Source organism: Myotis daubentonii, chromosome 6 (assembly GCF_963259705.1).
Source record: "Myotis daubentonii chromosome 6, mMyoDau2.1, whole genome shotgun sequence".
NCBI classification, from domain to species: domain Eukaryota; kingdom Metazoa; phylum Chordata; class Mammalia; order Chiroptera; family Vespertilionidae; genus Myotis; species Myotis daubentonii.
The window spans coordinates 63,336,520-63,359,623 of NC_081845.1; the positions used below are offsets into that span (position 1 = coordinate 63,336,520).

Consider the following 23,104-nt stretch of genomic DNA (forward strand, 5'->3'; position numbering starts at 1 on the left):
TAGGCTGCATTTCTCAGTTGTGTAATTTCACTTGAATGAAAGAATTCGTGAGATTTGGAGCTTCTTTTTTCTAATTTTATTTCCCCAGTATGCAAAGGGGCCAAGGCAGATATTGTATTCTTGACTGATGCCTCCTGGAGTATCGGGGATGACAATTTTAACAAAGTTGTAAAGTTCATCTTCAATACTGTGGGAGCCTTTGATGAAATCAATCCTGGTGGAATTCAGGTGGGTGTCTTTTCATGGTGGCTATTCACTTGTAATGTCTTGCTATGTCCTTCAACCTTCTCTTTTTAAGTAGAAAGACTTTTCACTACAAATTATGTTTTGACTTTTGTTATTTGATATTTTCATTACACATGCATTTTTGGGAAGGAGTTGGGTATAAATGGTAAATAAACAGAAAAATAAATATTCCTTTAGGTATTCTCTTTGGCTAGATGATATTCCTGTTGAATAATTTAGGGGGTTCTAACTTCCTGCTTAAAACTCTTACAATGATACACTTCCATGAAAGGTCAGCCGATGTTCTGGAAATTAAATGCATTGTGATTATCACCCTCTGTTAAGCCAGCGGAGTCAGTGAGGAATAGTGACTGGAGTGGGTGTGTGGAGCCCTGCTCCCCCCTCTGTCATGGCATTGCAGGTACCACCTTGATCAGAAGAATGGCCATTATTGACTCAGAGGATATTTCATTTTTGTTTTCCTAAAATAGCTACAAATTATATTGCTGTGAAATTACTTCAAAAGTATTTGTTTTACTAGAGTTGGAACTTTGAAAAGCTTATCTTTCCATAAGAGACTTTGAAAAATAATTCATCATATAGCCATACTTACCTATAAATTGGAGAATCTCCTTCACTACTCTCAATAAACCAATGAACTGAACACTTAAGTCCAGTGGCTCTAAACTATGTTTTGGTGAGCCCTTCTTCCCAGGCCCCTCTGAGAATCTGAATAAAGCTGTTATTAGTTATTTCTTGGATTCTGTAAACTTGAAGACCCACTGCAAATTCCCCCCTTTCTGGAGTGGCTTTCTTGATGGCTTTAGGCATTCCATGCTCCTGAAGGATATTGTCTGGGTTACTATATTGCAAGTGTCACTTTATATGGTCATTATTGTGTGCGACTCTCTTCTATCTAACTCATTGGCTCTTTAAGGCAAGGGACTATATTGTGTCATTCTTCTTCCGAATCTTTTTCTTTCTCTCCCCATTCCTGCTGATGAATTTTTTTGTTTATTTTGGCAGCTTGTACTTTTTCATGTGGCATCTCAGAGACATTATGAAAATAAGATATTTCGACATAAACCACAAATAATTTCATAAGCAAATCATGTCTTCTTTTATGGAAGAGTACTTTATGGACTATACTAAATTTCAAATCCTCAAATAACCTTGTGGATATTATTCCAACCCAAGAAGAGTAAAAAGTCAGGCCAGTTACACTCTCAATTTAATGTGTCAACAGCTAAGCCAGTTTTCCATCCTTTTGGAAATTTAAGATATCTAATAAAAAATAAAAAAATAGCTATCATATTTTACTAACTTCTCTGTGCCAACTATTTTGCATACATGATTACTACACGTGTCTTTACAACAATCCTAGAAAGCAAGTATAATTATCTCAATTTTTCTGAGGAGGAAACTAAAGCCCAGAGATGTCGGGAACTTGCCCAGGGTCACGTGGCCATTAATTGGCAGAGCTAGGATTTCAGTCCAGCGATTCCCAACTACAAAGTCTGTACTCTTTCCACTAAATCACACTGTCACTAAGTTTGTGATGAGTGCTGATTATTATCACACATGGGATATTGTCATATTACCCGAAGGAGTGGATGTGGTCAGTGAGGAGGAGCACTTGGCTGCGGAACCAATTGCTTAGCCCACAGTTGAGTTCAAGAGAGTGTGTTCTCATTGCTCCTGGATTTTACCCATCCCTTTTTATACCCTGGAGAAAGGTGCCATATGAATATAGAATATTTATATGGTCCTATCAATTGTCTATTCATTAAAGATTAGAAATTAATTTACTGAGCCAACAGCAGTCAGTGTTAGTTAATACTAGCTATAAAGAGCTTTATAATACTCTGTCAAGTCTGAGACACTTCCTTTTCCCATTCGGCAGTTAGAGGATTCACTGGAAAATTGAAACATAAAAAGAGATGACTGACCCTCCCCACAAACCACATTTTCTTTCAGGTCTCATTTGTGCAGTACAGTGATGAAGTCAAGTCTGAGTTCAAGCTGAACACATACAATGACAAGGCCCAAGCCCTCGGGGCCCTCCAGAATATTAGGTACAGAGGAGGAAACACCAGAACAGGTACAGTTGATCAGAGTGTTTGGAGTGGAAGAACCGAGGGTACCATCTCACTCTAACATTCGAATTCTTAACAGTTGGGCATGGCTAATGGCACTTGGATCGTTGGCACTGAGGTGACACGGAAATGTTTCATGCCGCCCTCTATAGGCAAGGCTCTCACGTTTATCAAGGAGAAGGTCTTGACCTGGGAGAGCGGCATGAGGAAGAATGTCCCCAAAGTGCTGGTTGTGGTCACAGACGGTCGGTCACAGGACGAGGTGAAGAAAGCCGCTTCGGTCATCCAGCAGTCAGGTAAGCCCCGGCCGAGTTCCATGCCTAGTGCTTGCACTCATTATGTTAACGGTTTTGAACATTCAGAAATGATTGCAAGAACCCCCAAATTTCTGATTTACTTTATTGTTCCTGTTGAACCTGTGTGTCATATTCTTATAATATTAGTTTATGTTTAATCGTGGGATGGTTTGGTGATTGCTCAGAAATAGCATGGCGTATAGTCTTTGGGTAAGATGTGATTCAGGGTCTGTCAATGAGCAAACTAGATTTCTCGTGGGGGCTGGAAGGCTGTGGAATGCAAACATGGGATGATCCCAGAGCAGGCGTCCTGCCTAGCAGAAGTGAGTCTTGATGCCGGCTCCTGTGCAAGGAGAACATAGGGAAGCCTTCGCTTTAGCACAGCCTGGCAGGTGCAGGCTCAAAGCAGGTTCTCAAAGGTCCACTGCACAGGAGGACAGCCAGGCCCCAGGGACACGTCTCTGGGGCACATCTTGGCAAACAAACGTCCTTAGTGCCTCCTGGCAACACTGCCCTTTGGATGAGTTATTAGGATTATTAGAGATGAAACAAGGTAATTCCAGTACTTGCATTAACGCCCTTGCTGAAGCCCCCTCAGGTCCAGGTAGACATATGTTGTGCATTATCTATTGCAGTGATTGAAAAGTACTTGGTTACATGGAACTGCACTGATCTTTTTATAAATTACTGCTACTGTTTTATGCGCTTTGATCAGATTTCAGCATATTTCGTGCTCCTAGCTGACTTAAGTTTGGGGTTATGAATACTTACTCCGTATATTACCTTACTTATACCTAATTATGGAACTCATTCCTTACATTGTTATTTTTTAACAGTCAAATCAAGCTTTTGGAGTAAAAACTTTACTTGTATTAACCTAAATAAATAAAGTTATTGCTAGTGGGAATTGTCTATTTCATTTTACTTTTTAAACATTTCTTTTTTTATTGATTTCAGAGAGGAAGGGAGAAGGAGAGAGAGATAGAAACATCAAATAATGAGAGAGAAACATTGACTGGCTGCCTCCTGCACGCCCCACATTGGGGATCGAGGAATCAAACCGTGACCTCCTGGTTCATAGGTTGATGCTCAACCACTGGGCCATGCTGGCCGGGCCATATATTTCATTTTAAAAGTGACCAGAATGCTGCCTTTGAGCTTGAGTTTGTTGAGAATCAAATTTTTAAGTGAGCCCATTCCTGGTTTCTGAGTCACATAAGCTTAAAATGTTAATGGTGCCCAAGAGAGCTGCAGAATTCTTGGGTCTATCAGCACTGTAGAGCTGTGGAAGGAAATGAGCACCATGTTAATCTTTCTGCTCTGAAAATGTTTGCCATTTGTTAGGATTTTATTCTAGGAAATCCAATTAATTGAATTTTATAATCCAGAAAATAGGAAGACCTGGAGAAAAGACATATTTATTTATTTATTTTTAAAATATATTTTATTGATTTTTTATAGAGAGGAAGGGAGAGGGATAGAGAGTTAGAAACATTGATGAGAGAGAAACATCGATCAGCAGCCTCCTGCACGCCCCCTACTGGGGATGTGCCCGCAGCCACGGTACATGCCCTTGACTGGAATCGAACCTGGGACCCTTGAGTCCGCAGGCCGATGCTCTATCCACTAAGCCAAACCAGTTAGGGCGAAAGGACATATTTATTAAGGAGAGTTTGTGTCAGTTAAAAGGACGTGCTGCACACACTGAGGAAATACAGCATTGATTCTGATAAGATTTTACTTTGAGTTGTTTAAACAATAAAAGACGGGGAAAGGGCTATGTAATTCACTCTGTAAACATGCTTTTCAGGGTTCAGTGTCTTTGTCGTTGGTGTGGCTGATGTGGAGTACAACGAGCTTGCCAATATTGCCAGCAAACCAAGCGAGCGGCACGTGTTCATTGTGGATGACTTTGAATCTTTTGAGAAGATAGAGGACAACCTCATCACATTTGTCTGTGAAACTGCCACCTCAAGTAAGTCATGGTCCACATGGGACCATAATCTCACTTGTTTTGAAAAATAACTACTTGGTAGGCCATTCCCTATCCTATATGGGATCAAGCCTGTGCATAAATAGATCCTGGGAAATCCCTTGAGAACCCGATGAGTCATTGTTCCTATTGAGATTGTGCTAAATGTGTGCTTGTCAGAGGTCCATTTTAAGCTTTGAAGATGTAATATATTCCTTATATGGAAATAAAGTGTTTTAATACATCCTTTCCCCACCATCCCAATGCCTGTGACATTTGAGTAAATTGATCTTCAGCTTCAGGAATGCGTTTATAGAAGCATTACTGTGAGATGAAGGTTTGCCCCTATTAGTAATCAATTGGTGTTTGTTCTGTCAATATCCGGGCTTCAAGGGAGCAATGAGAAAACTGACTTGTACATGTGTGCTCCATAGGAATTTATTTGGTTCCCATTTGTCGTTTTGGTTATAGATTTTTCTCCTTATGCCAAGATTTCATGTTCAACTTTAAAAATACAGTGAAGGTCAAAACGTTCATTATTTTTGTCAATTTATCCTCTTCCCCATCCATTAACACTGATTCTTGGGGCATTAGATTATGGAGGCAGTTGTGCAGCTAGTCTAGACTTTTGATCCTAGGCAGGGCTATGATTTGTAAGTGTTACAGTTTCCCCTATTAAACATTATATTAAATCCTCAGAGGTCTGGGAGAGGTGGCAATAGTAAACAATGGTCAGTACTTTACTGTGAAACTGACCTTGAAACTCAGAAAGGAGCTGTCCTGGTGCAAGGTGGGCAGGGAACTATAGTTGTCGCATGTCCACTCCCAGTGGTCCTGAAAGCCACTCTCTGGGATTCCTGGCTCTGGGGAGCCCAGTTTGAAAACCGCTGTAGACATGTAATTGTTACATGATGTTTGGTAGGCAAGCTTGACAGAGAATAGAAGAGAGTTGGATGGCAACATTCTCCTCTTGCCTTTGCAAAAATCTGAAATTCCCCGGACGGGAGAAAAAAAAGTTCTTTAAGCTATTTAAAAACATCTGAAATTCCCCCTTTAATTGTATTTTACTATTCTTAAGAACATTGTAGAATTCTAATTGGTTTGGAGAATGTTCAGAAGACATTGCTAATACTGGTCAATAGTATAATTTCTCCTACACATGGGAAGTCAGTCTACAAGAAATCTGTTATAAAAAAATTAGATCAATGTGAGTCTTTATAAATGCATGAACAACTTCATTATTTGATATATGTACAATGCTGATTTGTGTCCATATACAATGTTTGCATATTGCGTTGGTGAATCATACTTAAAGAACACTGTCTATTGCAGATTGCCCTCTCATTTATTTGGATGGCTACACCTCACCAGGTAAGCATTTATAAGCGTGGGCTAATTTGTTTCAGGGTTCAAGCCAAAACACAATTTAAATGACCTCACTTCAATATTTCATTTTCTGTTGTAAAGGTTTTAAGATGCTTGAAGCATACAACCTCACAGAGAAGAATTTTGCTTCCGTCCAAGGCGTCTCTTTGGAGTCAGGGTCTTTCCCCAGCTATTCCTCCTACAGGCTTCAGAAGAACGCCTTCATAAATCAGCCCACAGCGTAAGTGTGACAGCAGACGGGTCTTTTTCTGACAATGATGATTTTTGAGGCTCTTGGAATCCTGGAACTTTCGATTGGTCAGAAGACTCCTTATGAACGACCTAGCTTAATTTCCGTCAATGCAGTTGGGTTAAGTGTCTTCCTCCAGGTCACACAGGAGATGAGGACTCCAGCCTTGGTCTCCTCAAACCTAAGCATCTCACCCTGGTTCTGTAGGATTATGGATTCCTGGCCCTTTTGAATTCAAGGCGAGGATCATAGCTATGCTTTTGCTAAGGGAGGCTGTTTAAACAGGAAGGCAACTTGTTATTTGGAACGCTGCTCCCTGTGGTGCAGAGGGACTGCTGCAATAGGTGCAGGGGGAGAGCAGCATTCTTTTCAGGGTTTCAGAACCTCCAGCAGATGAAAGCCCTCGCAGCTCTGCTTGTCCGCGATCCGAGGGGCTGCGGTTGATTTTTATTGGCCGCTGCTCTCAGGATCTGCCGGGGAGCTCTAGATCAGTGGTTCTCAACCTTGGCTGCACAGTAGAATCACCTGGGAATCTTTTTAAAAATCCTGATTTCTGGGCCTCATCCTCGGAAAATTCTGTTTCTTTGTTGCTAATGTTGTGGCCCCACCCCATTAACTGAGAAAGAAGAAAAAAAATGGGCAAGGTTAGACATAAATTAATATGGAGAAGATATTATTTTTAACATGGGCTATTATGGAGATAGTAGGCTTCTGAACACACAGAAGCTATTATGTCTGCTTGCCCAGAATACATGTTTAAAAGGCAGAGCAGCATCATAGTCCAGAAGTACCAGTGGTGTGGTTGGTGCAAGGGCTGGAAACCCCAAGAGACATTCTGGGCCCTCTGTCAAGATTCTCAGAAGAATAGGTTCTCCCCTGTCTGAGAGTTGATGATCAAGGCCTTTTTCCTGCCTTCAGGAATAAAATGTTATTAAATAGTCTCAGACAGAAAACCATCAATTTAGCTTCAATGGTTCCCCTGAATAGCGATGGAGTCAACTCTGGGAGGACACATGGAACCACATGTTTTTGTCTAACAGCCTTAGAGCAAAGCCACATTTCCCTTTAGTTGAATTCCATCCCTTTATCAGCACTAAACGTTGGCTTGGCACATGTACATGACCTTAACATTTATTACTTGTTTTCTTTTTAGGAACATGTAAGCTTCTGGAGATTATGTGATTTATTTATTTCAAGGGAGGAATTTGGGAGTGTAAAAACTACTGGAGAAAGTGAGGGAGAAATGAAAACCTTAAGCTATTTTATAATCTTATACCCCTGACACTGGGAATTAAGTATATTTAGTGAGATTCATTTTCTTTAAGTTACATCCATAGGTATAATGTTTATCACTCTAAAATTAGTATGTAATTTTGCAATTGTCTATGTGTCTAGAAAAAATTAGTTGTTAGGATAAAAGACTATTGGGCAATTTCCCAGACTTCTGTGACTTTATCAGATTATAAATAATCTATTACTACTTACATAATGGACCTTTAGTGCTTGTTCTTTTGATGTCTTTCCTAAAATTTTCTCCTTCTAATATGTTGCCAGATTATTATAAATGACTTCTAAAACTACCCATAATAAGATTCTGGTCCAAGATTTAAAATATTCTCTATTTCTGATGAGAAATTTTTATTAGTGAATTCATTCATTTGTTTTATCCACAGAGATCTACACCCAAATGGACTCCCTCCTTCATACACGATTATATTATTGTTCAGACTTCTCCCAGAATCTCCTAGTGACCCTTTTGCAATTTGGCAAATCACAGACAGAGACTACAAACCACAAGTTGGAGTGATTGCAGATCGTAAGGATTTTTATCTTATTTTAAGGCACATGTGTACATATTGTTGATTAGGTTTTCTCTTGACTTCTTTTTATAAGGACCTTCTGAATATGCAGAGTGGGGCAAAAGTAGTTTATAGTTGTGAATATGAGAAACACAGAGTTTATTTTTGTATTATTCATTAATTATTATATTATTTTCCATAATAACAACAACTATAAACTTACTTTTGCCCCACCCTGTATATATTTACTTGACATATGCTTTTGTTTAAAGTTTAAAAAATGTAGCTTATTAGTAAATATTTTAATTATGTTTTATCCCAACTAAAACTATTGAATTTTTTAGACATCTTCCCAAAAAAGAAACATTATGAATACTTTCAATATAAAGTATACCAGGCATGTGATTTAGTAACAATTACGTGTTAATTACAGCTTCTAGCAAGACATTATCATTCTTTAACAAGGATACAAGAGGTGAGGTGCAGACTATTACATTCGACACAGAAGAAGTGAAGTCATTATTTTATGGAAGTTTTCATAAGGTAAATATTATCTGGTTACTTATAGAAAAAAGAATATGGCTTGATATTTTAAGTTAATTTATTTTATTATTTGTTAAAATGTTATGCTAAATTGGTAAAATATAACTATATCTTTTAAAAATAAAATCTTATGCTAATATCTTTTAAAAATTTGAATCATGTAGCATGACTACCTTTTCTAGCTACCATTTTATTGTGAACCATTACATTATTTTATTTCCAAAGCTTAATTTTTTATTATATTTTAATTGATAGGATTATTATTTTATAAAGCTGCTTCTGCTTGCTTGTTTATGGTAAAGTTACAGACATGCCAGTATAAAGGTTATCACTATCTGCCAAAATAATAAAGATAAATGTTTATATGATTAACATTTACATTAACACACTATGGATTTTCTAAAATATCTTGTTGGAAGTTCTAAGATGCGTTCTTATAGGATTGTCTATTTTTGTTTATCTTAATTAATTCCTGTGTATGTCAACATCAAAGGATAATAGAGACTTTCTGTACGATTTTTAAAAGATGATTAATTGACAAAAGTACTGAAGTTTGACATATTAGAAAAGAAAAGGATAAGCTAGGTTAGGAACGGACTTTTTAATAGTATTTCTTCATCCATTGGGTTAGCAGGAGGAATACCTCTGGTTGCACAAGTGGTCTAAAATTTCTCCATCATGACACTCAGAAAGTTAATCTCCTAGATAGAAGACAAGTATTTCCAGTTCAATCTGATTCTCAAGTGAAAACTGAAAAACTTTTCTGTATTTGAGTAGATGTAGCTGTTATTTCTTGCTGATTCTATTCCTGAGAATTTGGGTTCTTTCCAGAATGCTTTTCTTATTCGTGAATTAAATTCTCAGTCAGGATGGCAAGAGACTCTTCTCAGGAAGCTCAAAGAGGCTTCCCCATGTGCACATTAGCAAAATACAATGAAAGCAAACAAAGCTCTTTGAGAATAATGGAATATCCACTCCACAGTTTATTGACTTTCATGGTGAAGTGCATGCAATAAAATAAATGCCTCACTGGGAAAGCAAACTCTAGTTTGGCAAATATTATTAGCTTCAACTTCTCTTTATCCAATATTAGATGATGAATCTGGCAAAGTTCTTATGAACTTTTTTTGGCTCATTGCTACACCTATTAAATTTATATTTGAGTAACCTGCTAAAAAGGACTATTTCATTTTTCCTTCCATACTCTCTAAAGATATTAGAAATTTAATTTCTACTAGCCAACTGATAGCCATTTATTTTTAAGTTTTGAACTTTCATTGAATGCTTCATTTTACTTGAGCAAAAAAAGAACTATTTTGCAGAGGTCTATAGCGACAGTCAATTATTGCAAATCCAAGATCGTTATTTTTGGCATTGCTTCATTTGCCTTTATAGAAAGGTATTTGTAGTCTTAGGTTTTTCTTCTTACAAGTCTGCCCTCCTCAAATTCTCTACTTTCTTTTTTCCATACTATGTTTCTTTTTATTAGTTTTTTCTCTCCACTTTTTCACTATACTCTTCCTTCTTCCATTCCCTTACCCCATTCTTTTCACCTACTCTCCTACATCATTTATCTACCAGTTCAAGTAACAAGTTCAATCACTATTGGCTATTACATTCTTTACTGATTCAAGGATTCAAACATTCTTCTTTGATTTTCCATCTAATCCAGGGACTGAAGTCCTTCAGTCCGTGGGATGAGTAGCACTCCCATAGCAGGGAATGAGTGGAAATGACATGCAGGGGGCTCTTGGGAAAGAGAGGGTAGGTTAAAAGAGCTTAAGCAGGGACTAGCAGACAGCTATTGATTCTTGAAAATTCTCTTGAAAAGTTTTTTGTGTTTCCATTCTGTTGTGACAGATGACATATATCCAAGTGAGAAATTTCCGTTAAGAGGTAAAAGAGGAATAGATGAAAAATGAAGTTTTAGAGAATGGCAGAGTATGGGCTGGGAGAGGAATTGGAATGAGTGCTTCTATTTCTTTCTGCTGGTCTGTGAAATTTTCACAGTTTAGAGATGGTTTCTAAGTACTTAGGATGAGGGTCTGCAGATGAAGAGCCCACTCTAAAATGTGATTATGCATGTGTTTAAAATGCAGTAGAACATGCGGAAGAGATTGTAGTAAAACATGTTTTTAGCATGTGCTTAGTATGGTTAACATTGAATGACCAGTATATTTGGGATAATTTTGTTACAAACTAAGAGTCTTGATTTTGACATAATTCTGGATACTATAATTTTTTTCAAGTACTTTGTAATATTTACCTCTGTGATTGTTCACACAAGAGCTAACAAATAAGGTTTAGTCCTTTTTATAATTTTTATTGCATTTATTGGGGTGACATTGCTTAATAAAATTGCACAGGTTTCAGGTACACAATTCTATAGTACATCATCTGTATATTGCATGTGTTTACCACCCCAAACCAAGTCTACTTCCACCACCATTTATCTCCCCTTTACCTCTTCCACCTCCTCCCACCCCTCCTTCCCTCTGGCAATCACTATACTATTGTCTGTGTCAAAAAGGGTGAAAGGATTAAGCAAAAATAAAAACAACAACAAGTTTTACTTCCTATCCTATATAATAAAAGGCTAATATGCAAATTGTCCCCTTGACTGGGAGTTCAACCAAGAGTTCGACCAGGAGTTTGACCAGGGGTGGGGCCGGCAGGAAAACTGCCTGCAATCCCTCCCCCTGGCTGGCACCACCTCTGATCATCCCCACCCCCACCATCAGGGGCGGGGCTGGCCCACCAACTGCCTGTCGCCCCTTTCCCTGGTCACCCTGCCCGATCTGCCTGATTGGGGTGGGCTGGCCTGACCCCACCCATGCACGAATCATGCACTGGGCCTCTAGCTAGATAATAAATGTCTTGGGAATGCTTGTATAATGCTGTTCTTGAATTCAATGTTAGATGACTGTACTGTGGGCATTTGAAATTTCTTTATTTTTAGTAAGCTATGTATTACTTTTATATAAATGCCATATGTATTTCATATTTGCCACTTACAGATGCACTAAATTAGTGTTTTGGTGGTGATTCTCAGTGGGAAAAATAGTTACTCTTTTAAAAAAATCTCTAGGGATTGTCCTTATGTTTATTGACTCAAAGCATTTAAGGGAACTCCTGTTTCTTTTAACTCGGAGCTGAACTTTTCAAAATAATCAAGTGCTTACTTAAGTATTCGTGCTGTGATAAGTGAAAACTATCAACAAGACTATACACTTTAAAGATTACCTGAAACCATTTTTTACATTGTTGAGATACACATGTTTTATTAATTATCTGTCCTCATAGATTTCTTAAGATTCCTAGTGTACTCAATATCAGACAAAAGAATAAAGTTGAATCTTGATCTATTGGTTTCTAGAGCTGAATCTCTATAGAAGACGTATGCTGGTTCTTACTATGTTAGGTATTTATATAGTATGAAAGTTCTTGTTGACTGAAATTTGGAAAAAATTATTCCTGGCCAGGTAGCTCAGTTGGTTAGAGCATCGTCCGATATACCAAAGTTGGGGTTTGATCCCTGGTTAGGACGCATAAAAGAATCAACCAATGAATGAATACAGTGGAACAACAAATCGATGTCTCTATCTCTGTCTCTGTCTCTCTCTCTCTTAAATCAATAAATAATATAAAAGAAAACAAATTAAAAATCCAACTTAGAAAGTCAGTGAAAGACATTCGAGGCTCTGTTTTACTGAATATAATAATAAATTATTGGTTTATTAGCTTGTATTTGAATAGTTCTTTATAGTTTGCAGAATCATCTCATCTATATTATCTCTGGTCATCTTAGTAACAGTACATGGTGGGAAAATAAGAAATTATGCATGTATTTGTGGCTGAAGGAAACTGACCTAGAGAGGGTATATGGGTCATTTGATTTGATGTTAATAAATGACAAGACATTGCAACCTGGTCTTGGATTTTAGTCTAAAATGCTTCTTTGGGGGATGAGAATAGCTTAAAGAATACATTTTTAAACCTGTGATATGAAATATGAAGAAGTCAGCCAATTTTTTGGTGGTGAAAAATTTATAATGGAAACAAATGATCTTTATAGGTTCATATCGTAGTGACCTCAAAAAGTATTAAGATTTACATCGACTGCTATGAAATTATAGAAAAAGACATCAAGGAAGCTGGAAATATCACAACTGATGGTTATGAAATTCTTGGGAAACTACTTAAAGGGGAGAGGAAATCAGCCACAGTAAGTAACACATTTTTATTTTTCTTGGTATCTTGAGTCAAGATTAAAAGGGCATTTTTTAAATAACAAGTGAATTGTTTTTTTCTCAGTGAATTTTAAATTGTTAAATTTCTTATTCGGATTGAAACTTGGGAAAAGTTATATTCAGGAAATATGCTACTGACAGAATATAATAGTGTGTTTTATTGCTAAAACAAAATAAGATGTCAAGGCAACAGAGAACATCATGCAGTCATCTTGAAACTGGATCAAATTGGAGAGTACAACACAAATCGCTGCCAGGATGATCAGTGAAATCTAAAATAATTCACTTTTTTGTTCTTCAAAGAGAGTAATTGCTAATACAAATTTGTGCAGTCGGGACGTTAAGCATTTGTGGACATTGGCTGTGACCATCACTAGAGCCCGCGCTTTCTCGCAGAGGAGCCGTCGTCTGTCTCCGAGGGAAAATCAGTGCAGAACAGCAGCCAACTGACCGCATTACTAACAAGTTCACTGGCGCATGTTTGAGGCAGGAGCGTGCCAATCCTATTTACGGTTCTATCTAGTGAGGCAGTTTTAAATGGAGGTTTTCACTGTACCAAGCCGTAGGAACATTGAAGTTCATATTAAGTGTCAATTGATAACCACAGAGTTCTAAAAGCAAGTCTGCTACCTTTGGCTTCTATTAATTTTTAAACTATATTTACTTAATTTAGCTTTCTTCCATAGCCAGAATTTTCTTCTCCTAGATTCAAACGTTGAAATTTCTATTCTATAATGAAAACCAATAAGTGCAAGTTTAATATAATTGTGATTAAAATTCAGACTTTCTATTGACTACTGTATTTTATGTTTAAATAGAATAACTATATCAGAGATATAAAATAAGTTATAGCTAAAAAAATATTTTCCCTCTTATTAAAAGAGTTTTATTTTTAAAAAGTAGAAAGATAGGAAGTATATATTACAGCTGGCCCTTAGTAACTATAGATTATGTGTCTTGTGGATTCAACAGAGGATTGAAAATAATACTAAAAAAAAAAAAAATCCAAAAAGTCAAATCCTAAGCAATATAGTGTAAATAATTATTTACATAGAATTTATGTTGTATTAGGTATTATAAGTAACCAAGAGATAATTTAAAATATATGGGAGGATGTGCTTAGGTTACACAAATACTAGGTCATTTTACATAGCCTTGAACATCTTTGGGTTTTGGTATCTGTGGGGGTCCTGGCACTTATCCCTCTGTGAATAATAAGGGAGGACTGTACTATATTGAAATAGTTAAGGGTAATCATAAAAATTATTGGTCAGCCCCTAGGTAAGAATTTATGAAAAAAAAAAAAAGAGCGTCAATGGTAGAATAAATGCAGAATGGCTTTTGAAATTTTACTTTTCTACAAGGATAGGCTATTGAAAGTTGATTTAACTGTGTGATGTTTTCAAATTCTTAATGGAACAAATTCACAATTAAACAAAGAAATTAGTTCTCTTTAAAAAACAAAACTCAATCAAACATGTCTTTTTAGCCAAGGAGGTGAATCAGAAGTGGGAATTTCACATAAGCATTTGCTTCACTGCCTCTTTATCTTAGGCACAGGCTTTTATGGTCTTTCCTTATGAAGTAAGGACCCCATTTGCTCCCAAGGCCTTGCACCCTTGAGACAGAGAAGTTGGCAAAGGTTAAATTGTGGAAACGTTAGTATAAACTGTTTCTCATGCATCTTTAGCTGATGTTGCTGTTGGTTGTTTGCAGTTCCAAATCCAGAATTTCGATATTGTCTGCAGTCCAGTGTGGACCAGTAGAGACAGATGCTGTGATATTCCCTCAAGGGTGAGTAACGCGGAATGGAAGCCTGTGGGTGTTTCATTAGCCCCCTGGGAGGGAGGGATCCTGATGCGGATGGGCTGGGAGAGGAAGCAGCACTCAGCAACTTCTTCTTGGGGACACACACATCTCTGTGCATGCTAATCAGCTACCAGGGCTTGGGCCAGGGACCCCAGCCCAGGAAGCCAGGAATGGAGAATGGATCAGACGCATCCGTCCATTCTCCCCAGCAGCCAGGGTGTTATGCATAGTTAGGAAAGCCCTGCTGCGTCAGCATGTTTGACACACCTCCAACAGATCCCTTCTGATGTTTATAAAATCTCAGCATTTTATAGAATAAGCCATCACCTCTCTGGATAGCTAACGTTTAGGACTAACTGGATTTGTTTTTGAGATGATGACTCACTCCCATAATATCTGTGTGAGCGGTAAGTGGTTACAAAGTTAAATGCTGACGACGGATTTGAAGCACTGGGCAAGCGATAAACTGCATACATCCCAGGATAAGTGTGCATTATTTATTCAGCATTTATTTATGGAGCACCTGTGATAAGCCAGGCACTATTCTATGTGCTAGGGCCACAGCAGTGAAAGGTAAACATTCTAGTGAAAGGCAGGGGAAGAGAAAGAATGGACAAGTAGCTATAGACTATGGTATAGAGCGAAAGTCCTAGGATGAAAAACAAACCAGGGTAAAGGGATAGATGGCCAAGTGCGTACCATCAGCCCTCAGGGTGAGGTGTAAGCAGAGACCTGAATCAGGTGAGGAGCCAGTAATGTGGAGACTAGAGCCAGAGCCAGAGCCAGAGGGAGCTGTAAAACCAAAGGCCCCACGGCCACAATGTGCCACAAGATCTGAGCAATATTAGTCGGATCAGTGGGGCTGGAGCAGAGCGAATGGGGAAAGTGGGATGACCACGGTGGTGCTTTGAGGAGCATGTAAATCTTCGTAGGCTATGGGAAGGACTTCCGGTTTTCTAAATGAAATGGGCATTTCTCTACCACCAGATTAGAGGAAACTGGTTAGACACCCAGTGGCTGCAGTGGCAGGTCTGTAGACATTTCTTTGTTATGTGAGGTTTCCTAGAGCAACTGTAAAATAAAGACATAAAGGAGCAAAGCAAGATTCAACCCAAGGCTATTTGCAATGATAACTAAAATTATTTCTGCACGCTGGGAAACAGATTTCCTTGTGTAAATACGATAAATGGAAGTGGGGGATGGGGAGTCATTTCTACCCTCAATTCAAAGGTAAATAGTCTTCTCAACATTTCAGAGAGATGAAGCAAAATGCCCCGCTCTTCCGAATGCCTGCACGTGCACACAGGACAGCGTTGGACCTCCAGGACCACCAGGCCCTGCTGTAAGGAAACTGAAAAAGCCCTAGTTTTTCCTTTAAAGCTTTGGAGTAGTCATTCTTTTTTATTTTTTACATTTAAATCTTTATTGTTGGAAGTATTACATATGTCCCTTTTCCCCCCTCATTGACTCCTTCTAGCCTCCCCCCCCCAATCCTAGGCCTTCACCACCCCATTGTCTGTGTCCATGAGCTGTGCATATATGCATACAAGTTCTTTGGTTGATCCACACCCCACCCCCACACTTTCCTCTGAGATTCTGCTGTCTGTTCCATGTAGTCTTTTGCATAAAATGCTTCTAGCCATCCACATTTTCTGGACAGAGCAAGCCATGTTGCAGACCACTTTTGTGGTATATTTCAGTGGAGTAATTCAAGAAGAAAATTTAAACACATTTGAACATGCAGGAATGAATGAAACCGGCTTCGTATTTAAGAACTTTTCTCTTAAAGATGTGAATCTGGGTTTCCATCTGTAACCACATGCTTCTAAAAATTCCTTACATCTCCTAAAAGTTTCTTCTGTAGATGTTATGGAACCACAGTTGAGTGGCTAACCCAAGAACAATTTGTTTAGAGCAAGGATATGTGTACCTTATGCCGCAGACATCACGTGGCAATAACATATGAAGATGTTACATATGTGATGATATAAACTCTGGGTGAAAATATTGAGGTTTAGAGTAACTGGAATGATAAGGTAAAGTCTACATCTATTTATGGGGGAGGGGAGACCAAGAAAGTGTAGACAAAACAGTGAAGCTTGCAGTGATGTGTCTCATTAATCAACGTGGAACCCTTTGCTCTTATCAATCCAACATCTGAGCTGGGCTGGTTTTGAGAAGTGGTAGTCATTCTTCTAATGGCCTCTTTTAAGAATATGATTAATTAACATAGAAACAGCTTAGAGATTCTTATAATACCCAATTTTACTATACAGAGGTTATAACAAAAAATGTAAATTGATTTTAGATTAATTATAAGCCAGCTTCTCATGTACAGAATCAGAATGTCACTGGAATTACCATAATTTCTATTAATAGTGATTTACCTGATGTATATTTGTAATCATAAAATTACATCCCAATGTGACTTCGATGTTTTTGAGAAGTAGAGATGTTTTTCTCTCATTGTAAGATAACATTATTAGATATCACTACCATATTTATTTCTTCTTTGGTCAGTAGTCTCTGAGTTCCTGTTACTGAACTACATATTCTGAGATTCTGAGTGATCCAAGATACTCTTCTTTTTGTATATTATTTCCCCTGAAGAATGCATGCATATAATTCCAAAGCTGAACTTTCTCTTTCCTGTATTTAAATAATGCTTGCTTTTTCCAGTAAACCTCACATTTTCTTTTTTTTTCTCCCCCCCCCCCACATTTTCAAATAAACTTAAAGATTTGCTAACAATTAAGAAAGTTCACAATGTAAAAATGAGACACGTAGGATGTACAAGGTTTGGAAATTCCCTTTCCCCACTTATTTGTGGGATATAAAGTCTTTACTTCAGTATTTTGTAAGTAGCTACAGAAGTATTGATTGGACAAGACGCCGCTTCTTGAAACAGTTTTTACGTATCAACTTTTTCCTCCTTCCCTTACATTCGCCCTGAAATGTGTTCTTACTGTGTATTTTAGGGAGGACCTGGTGCCAAAGGTCCCAGAGGTGAAAGAGGTATCAATGGGGCAGTCGTAAGTATATTTCAGAGTGCATTCAAATGTTCATCTATATGTTGAAGGCTGGTTGTTCAAACTTCTGCTAAGGGGGTATGTGACCTTGAGCACGTCAGTTCATGTTTAGTGTGCCTTAGGCAATATATCACCTCTGTCTTGTCTTTGGATGTCAAAATGATGGACCAGAGAAATAAATGTCAGGGTGTGTCACTGCTGTAGGAATTGCACATGGGAATCTGCAGAACCTATGGGCTCTGCTGCAACATGTGGAAACGGGGTGACCCAGCCATCAATCAGAAGACCCCACAGGGGGCAGAGTCCCATGAGAGAGCTGGGGAGGGTTGGGAACAGGTCTGCTGCTCCTCCTTACACCTGTCTCAGAGAAAGAGCTGGGCAGCCACATGTGCGTTTGCTGGGGGACACCTGCCCCTCTGACCAGTTTCACACTGGTCTTCCATAAACCACCTCAAGCTTTTTAAGGGGCATATTTTATGAAGATAATGTGTAGCTTTTGTCATAATCTCACAAATGATAAGCTAAGTCAGTCAGGAAAGGGTGAGGCTGGGATGCTAACCCAGGTCTGTCTGACTCCAAGTTTGTGCCGTTTACGCCTAGACTCATTGCAAAGAAGCTTCAGGACAGAGCATCTACTCAGTGGCTCTCTGCTCCTTGCTTGATTCATATACATGTTCGTTCCAGAAATAAGCCCAAGTCTAAGAGAATTCAGGACTAGCTTAAAATAAACCAAATCCAATCACATTTGAATTTTGATCTCATGATTTTATGAATATAAATATCTGAATACATTATAGTCAATATGTTTTACTTCAAAAAATGTACTTCTAATAGGAGTTTTGGAAATTTAAGTATTCTTGTGAATTTATTTCATTTTCCAGTTGTTCTTATATGAAGAATTATATGATGGTGTTTTAAGGTTAGGAAGGCACTGGATGAGTATTACATGACCATGTGGTTGTTTCTTCCTTGTGTGTTTTAGGGGCCCCCTGGTCCTCGTGGGGATTCAGGTCCTCCAGGCCCCCAGGGTCCTCCAGGTCCCCAGGGACCCAACGGACTCTCTATTCCGGGAGAACAAGTAAGTACAAAGGCTTTCTGTATTAAGTGAGGATGGCAGATTAACACTGAATTTAACTGGAACATTTTTTTACTATATTTTGCCAAATCGAATGTTTTCTCAGAGAACTCAACAGTTAGTCATTAAGATAACTTCCTATGAGGACTATGATTTCAGACATGTAAATAGTATATGTAATAATGTATAACTGTGTAGACAAAAATTACACTACTTCTTTGACCTATAAAATTTTAAAAATAAATGATACATATATCCTTCAACATCCTGAAGACTTTGAAATTGCTTTCAATCTGTGGCTGCCCTAAAGTCCTTTTCTAATACCTACGACCTCAAGGCAAGCTTGCATTGTTTATCTAGGTCATTACTTCTTTAAACATTTTAAAATGCTAATCGGAATTAAAAAGGACGGTTGACCTTTAGAGGCTCATATTTTGTTTTAAATGCTGATCTGAATTATAAAGGATGTTTTACCTTTTAAGACTCATATTGTATTTAACTTTTTCTGTATATTAAGATAAAGTAAATATACTTTACAAATAAGAATACAATAACTGCATAGTTCTTAAATTTAAGTCTAAACCCCCTTTTAGGAAGATAGATTACCTTTTTTTTGGCATCTAAAGAAAATAAAATCTATATTAGATATAGCTAGAAATGAGACATGTGAAGGCACAGGGCTTTCTTTCTCAAGAGGGTTGAATGCATCTACTGTGAGCTTCTTATGTCCCAAAGAAAGTTGTAGAGGCTTCACCTTCTTTTTTCTTTTACTACTACTATTAAATTATCGGTTTTAATTAATTCAGCTTTCCTTTGTAAGAAGTGTCTTCGAAGAAGTAGTAATAAGTACCAAATTATGTTATCTTCTTAGAACATTTCATTGAATATCTATTAATATTAGCACCAAATTAAATATATTAAGATAGAATAGCTTTCTCCCTTCAAATTTTATTTCAATGAAATTCCCTTATGTTAAAGGATGTTCTTTTAAAGTAGGCATATTATCCCATAATCATATAAAATTATCCCATAGCATTATAAATGAAAATTATAATATGGCATTTGTAGTTTAAAGAGTGAGCATCAATACCAAAAGTGATGTATTCATCTCCCTTCAAAAATATTCTTACATTGGATTTATGAAGTGATGGAGATCTCAGAGATGACTCATGTCTTCCTTTTCCACTTCATCTCTGTAAAACGCCTGGGAACTGTGTTCCCGCTGCTTTCTCTAGGGTCGCCAAGGGATGAAGGGCGATGCTGGCGAGCCAGGACTTCCGGGCCGAGCAGTGAGTTGTTCTTGAAGTTACCTTTCCTTTCACTTGTCGAGTGTTATTTGACAAGCTGCCTTTGTACTGCCTCAGACGGTGAACCAAGGTTAAGCTGCAAAGCAGAAGCCTGGCTGTGTCCTTCACATTATTTCCATTTCATGTTCTGGTCTTAATCTTTAAGTCTGTGCTTGTCAGGTCAGGTACCTGCTTGATGACTAAGTACCTACAGCATGGCTGACACTGTGCTTGCTTCTGGCTTTCTGTTTCTGTTCAGAAGCCCCCTGAACTTCCTTTCTTTAAAAAGAAATGTTTTGGGGAATAACCAGTATCTTTTTCCACACAGGAAGTACATTACTGTCTTCCTTTTCATATAGGGAACCCCAGGACTACCTGGCCCACCAGGACCCATGGGACCACCAGGAGATCGAGTAAGTTTTCTTGGGCAAGCTAGGATTATGCTGAAAATGATATCACCTCGCTGCTTATTAATTAAGAAGCCTCCACAATTCATTTGCTTGGCTGGAAAGCAGAATTCACATATTTTGTGGAAGACTGAAAAACAATTATCAGTGGCTCAACCAACATCAGATCAATCTCAAGGTCTGTGAAACAAAAGGGCAGGACTTGAGGAGAGTCTTTGAAATTTTAATTTGGGAAATTTTTTAACTTATCAGGTTTAGAAAAAGAAATCCATAAGAGGAATTTCAGCTGATTAGCAAGAGATTTAAGAATTCTACCAAACTGTTTTGTTTTCTTTCTTTTTTAAAAATGTTTTAAATATATTTATTTTTATTGTTGATAGTATTACAGATTGTTTTAAATCTTAAAATTAAAATCTTTGTTATGAGGCAGCTCTTAGGTAAGAGAATAATCTTTATTTTCCGGGCACTTTTTTTTCGAAGTCAGCACCTCCTCTCTACATCTTTAACTCAAGTATCACCTAGGCCTTGAGGATGGGATGGACAAATGGTATTCAGTAGGAATTTTGCTCATTAGTGACAGATTTCAGATTTGCTCTTGACTTACTATGAAAATAGTGCAGGAAATCCAATATTTTCTAGTATAAGTACAGTAAATAAGGCTTCTATGCTCTATTTAATATTAGAGAAATATTTGGTTTCATAAAAATTCATGAATATTTTAATGAGATTTTAGAATTGCTCAGAACAAAGAGCTAAGGGCTTTTTAGCATACTATGGTTCAGACAACAGTCTGAGAGTAGCCTGTATTCTGCCTAATCAAAAGTTAAAACATATGACTAGCAGCAGAGTCTGAGAGGGCCCTTGGTGCTGTAAGAGCTGTCATTGGAAGCATTGCCTTGCTTACCTTAATACCTCCGAGACACCGCTGCATGGAAGAAGGAGGTCATTCAGATGAAGCGAGGACTTTCCCAGATAATGCCAAGTGGTGAATGATATGGCAATGAATTTTATTTGCTCCTATGACAACTTTAGAGTTGGGGAGAGGAGAGAAGTCAGAGAAAATGATATTCTCTGTGAGTCTGGTACCTGGAGATACACACACACACACACACACACACATATAATATACTCACACACATATATATATACTAGTACATACACACACACACACACACACACACACTTATGTGTGTGTGTGTGTGTGTGTATGCATTTTTTCCTGACTCTTGAAACTGGAATTAGTTTTTTAAAAGTTCTTATTTAACAATAAAAGACAGTAGTGAGATTGCAAGAGTCAGTCTACTCAATTAGAAAACAAAACTAAAAACATACAAGAAGTGATGATGGGCTGAATTGCTTGCAGCTGCTCCTACTGAAACCTATTGGGCCCATTGCCACCACCCAGTGTGGGCTTCATACAGACATGGTGGGTCGCCAGTGCAAACCCCATCGACATGCTCTCTTTGAACTGGAAATCAGCAGCCATAACCACTGTCACTGCTGCCCTGAAAAATGAGGGAGTGGGAAGGATTCTGCTTTTCACTCTCAGATTCTAATCTGAGAATCCAACTTTGTGGTGAGGCCACCCAGGTTTCCTAGGGCAAGGAGATTTTTCAGAAAATCATTCACTCTTTTCCTCACAGCCTTGTACACCTATCTACCACTTAGTTTTCTACTACTAATACTGAAAGTACAGTACTGATAGAACATGATTTTGGAAAGTTAGGTAGACTTTGGGTGCAAGCATGTTAGCATGTTAGCAAAAAAAAAAAAAAAAAAAAAAAAAAGGAGAGAGAAAGAAAGAACAAAACTCAAACCCTGTGGTAGAAGAAGAGAACGCTCAGGAGAGCAAGCCAAAGGATCATGGTGGAGAAGGAAGATTGTCACCAAGGTGGAGTTGCTAGGAACAGAATGCATGGGTTGTCTTCAACACAGACAATTTTCAAAACAAGACACAGCTTTGGGGAGTGTTAAAAAGTAACAAAAGTACCACACGTACTGGATACGTGTGTATCTATGAAGACAACCATAGGTTCTCTTCAGCCCCCCCTTCTATGAGGGCAAGCAGCAGTAACTGCCAGAGCTTTGAGCTTTGATAAGAAAGAAAAAGTTATAGCACAGAGATCTGCAGCTGCCTCAGAGGGGGGTCCTTCTGAGGACAAGTTAAACATATGTTTCTCCTGAAAGAAGATAGTTGGTCAGTCCTAGGTGTTCATTGATGGCTGAGTGGACAAAGAACTGTAATATATGTAGAATAGACTGCTATTCAGTCTTAAAAAATAAGAAAATCCTGTCTTTTGGGAAAACATGGGTGAACCTGGAGGATTATGCTGAGTGAAATAAGCCAAAGACAAATACTGCATAATCTTATTTAGGTATGGAATCTACAGAAGAGTTGAACGCAGGGTAGCAGAGAGGAGAATTGTAGTTGCCAGAGGCAGACAGAGGGGACCATGGGGAGATATTGGTCAAGGGTACAAAATTTCTATTATGCAGGATGCATAAGTTCTGGAGATCTACAGTCTAGTATATATAGTGACTATAGTCGATAATTCTATATTGTATATTGAAATTTGTTAATAGAGTAGATCTTAAATGTTCTCAGCACACTCAAAAATTAACTATGTGAGGTGATGGATATAATCATGATTAAGGTGATTTTCTTGATTGTGGTAATTATTTCACAATGAATACATCTATCA

At 38.0% G+C, this 23,104-nt stretch overlaps 1 protein-coding gene across 3 annotated transcripts in view; it reads left to right on the forward strand.

The window, feature by feature from the left end:
• COL12A1 (collagen type XII alpha 1 chain) overlaps positions 1 to 23,104 on the forward strand; it is a 111,077-nt gene that overhangs the window by 73,880 nt on the left and 14,093 nt on the right. For all 3 annotated transcript variants that reach the window (XM_059701166.1, XM_059701168.1, XM_059701167.1), the window contains 15 exons: positions 89 to 228; positions 2,203 to 2,326; positions 2,474 to 2,617; positions 4,428 to 4,592; positions 5,922 to 5,960; positions 6,057 to 6,195; positions 7,878 to 8,020; positions 8,437 to 8,546; positions 12,622 to 12,771; positions 14,513 to 14,590; positions 15,861 to 15,947; positions 17,584 to 17,637; positions 18,617 to 18,712; positions 19,945 to 19,998; positions 20,355 to 20,408. In XM_059701166.1, coding sequence (XP_059557149.1) covers positions 89 to 228; positions 2,203 to 2,326; positions 2,474 to 2,617; positions 4,428 to 4,592; positions 5,922 to 5,960; positions 6,057 to 6,195; positions 7,878 to 8,020; positions 8,437 to 8,546; positions 12,622 to 12,771; positions 14,513 to 14,590; positions 15,861 to 15,947; positions 17,584 to 17,637; positions 18,617 to 18,712; positions 19,945 to 19,998; positions 20,355 to 20,408 — 1,577 coding nt within the window. The remainder of the gene's footprint in view (positions 1 to 88; positions 229 to 2,202; positions 2,327 to 2,473; positions 2,618 to 4,427; positions 4,593 to 5,921; positions 5,961 to 6,056; positions 6,196 to 7,877; positions 8,021 to 8,436; positions 8,547 to 12,621; positions 12,772 to 14,512; positions 14,591 to 15,860; positions 15,948 to 17,583; positions 17,638 to 18,616; positions 18,713 to 19,944; positions 19,999 to 20,354; positions 20,409 to 23,104) is intronic.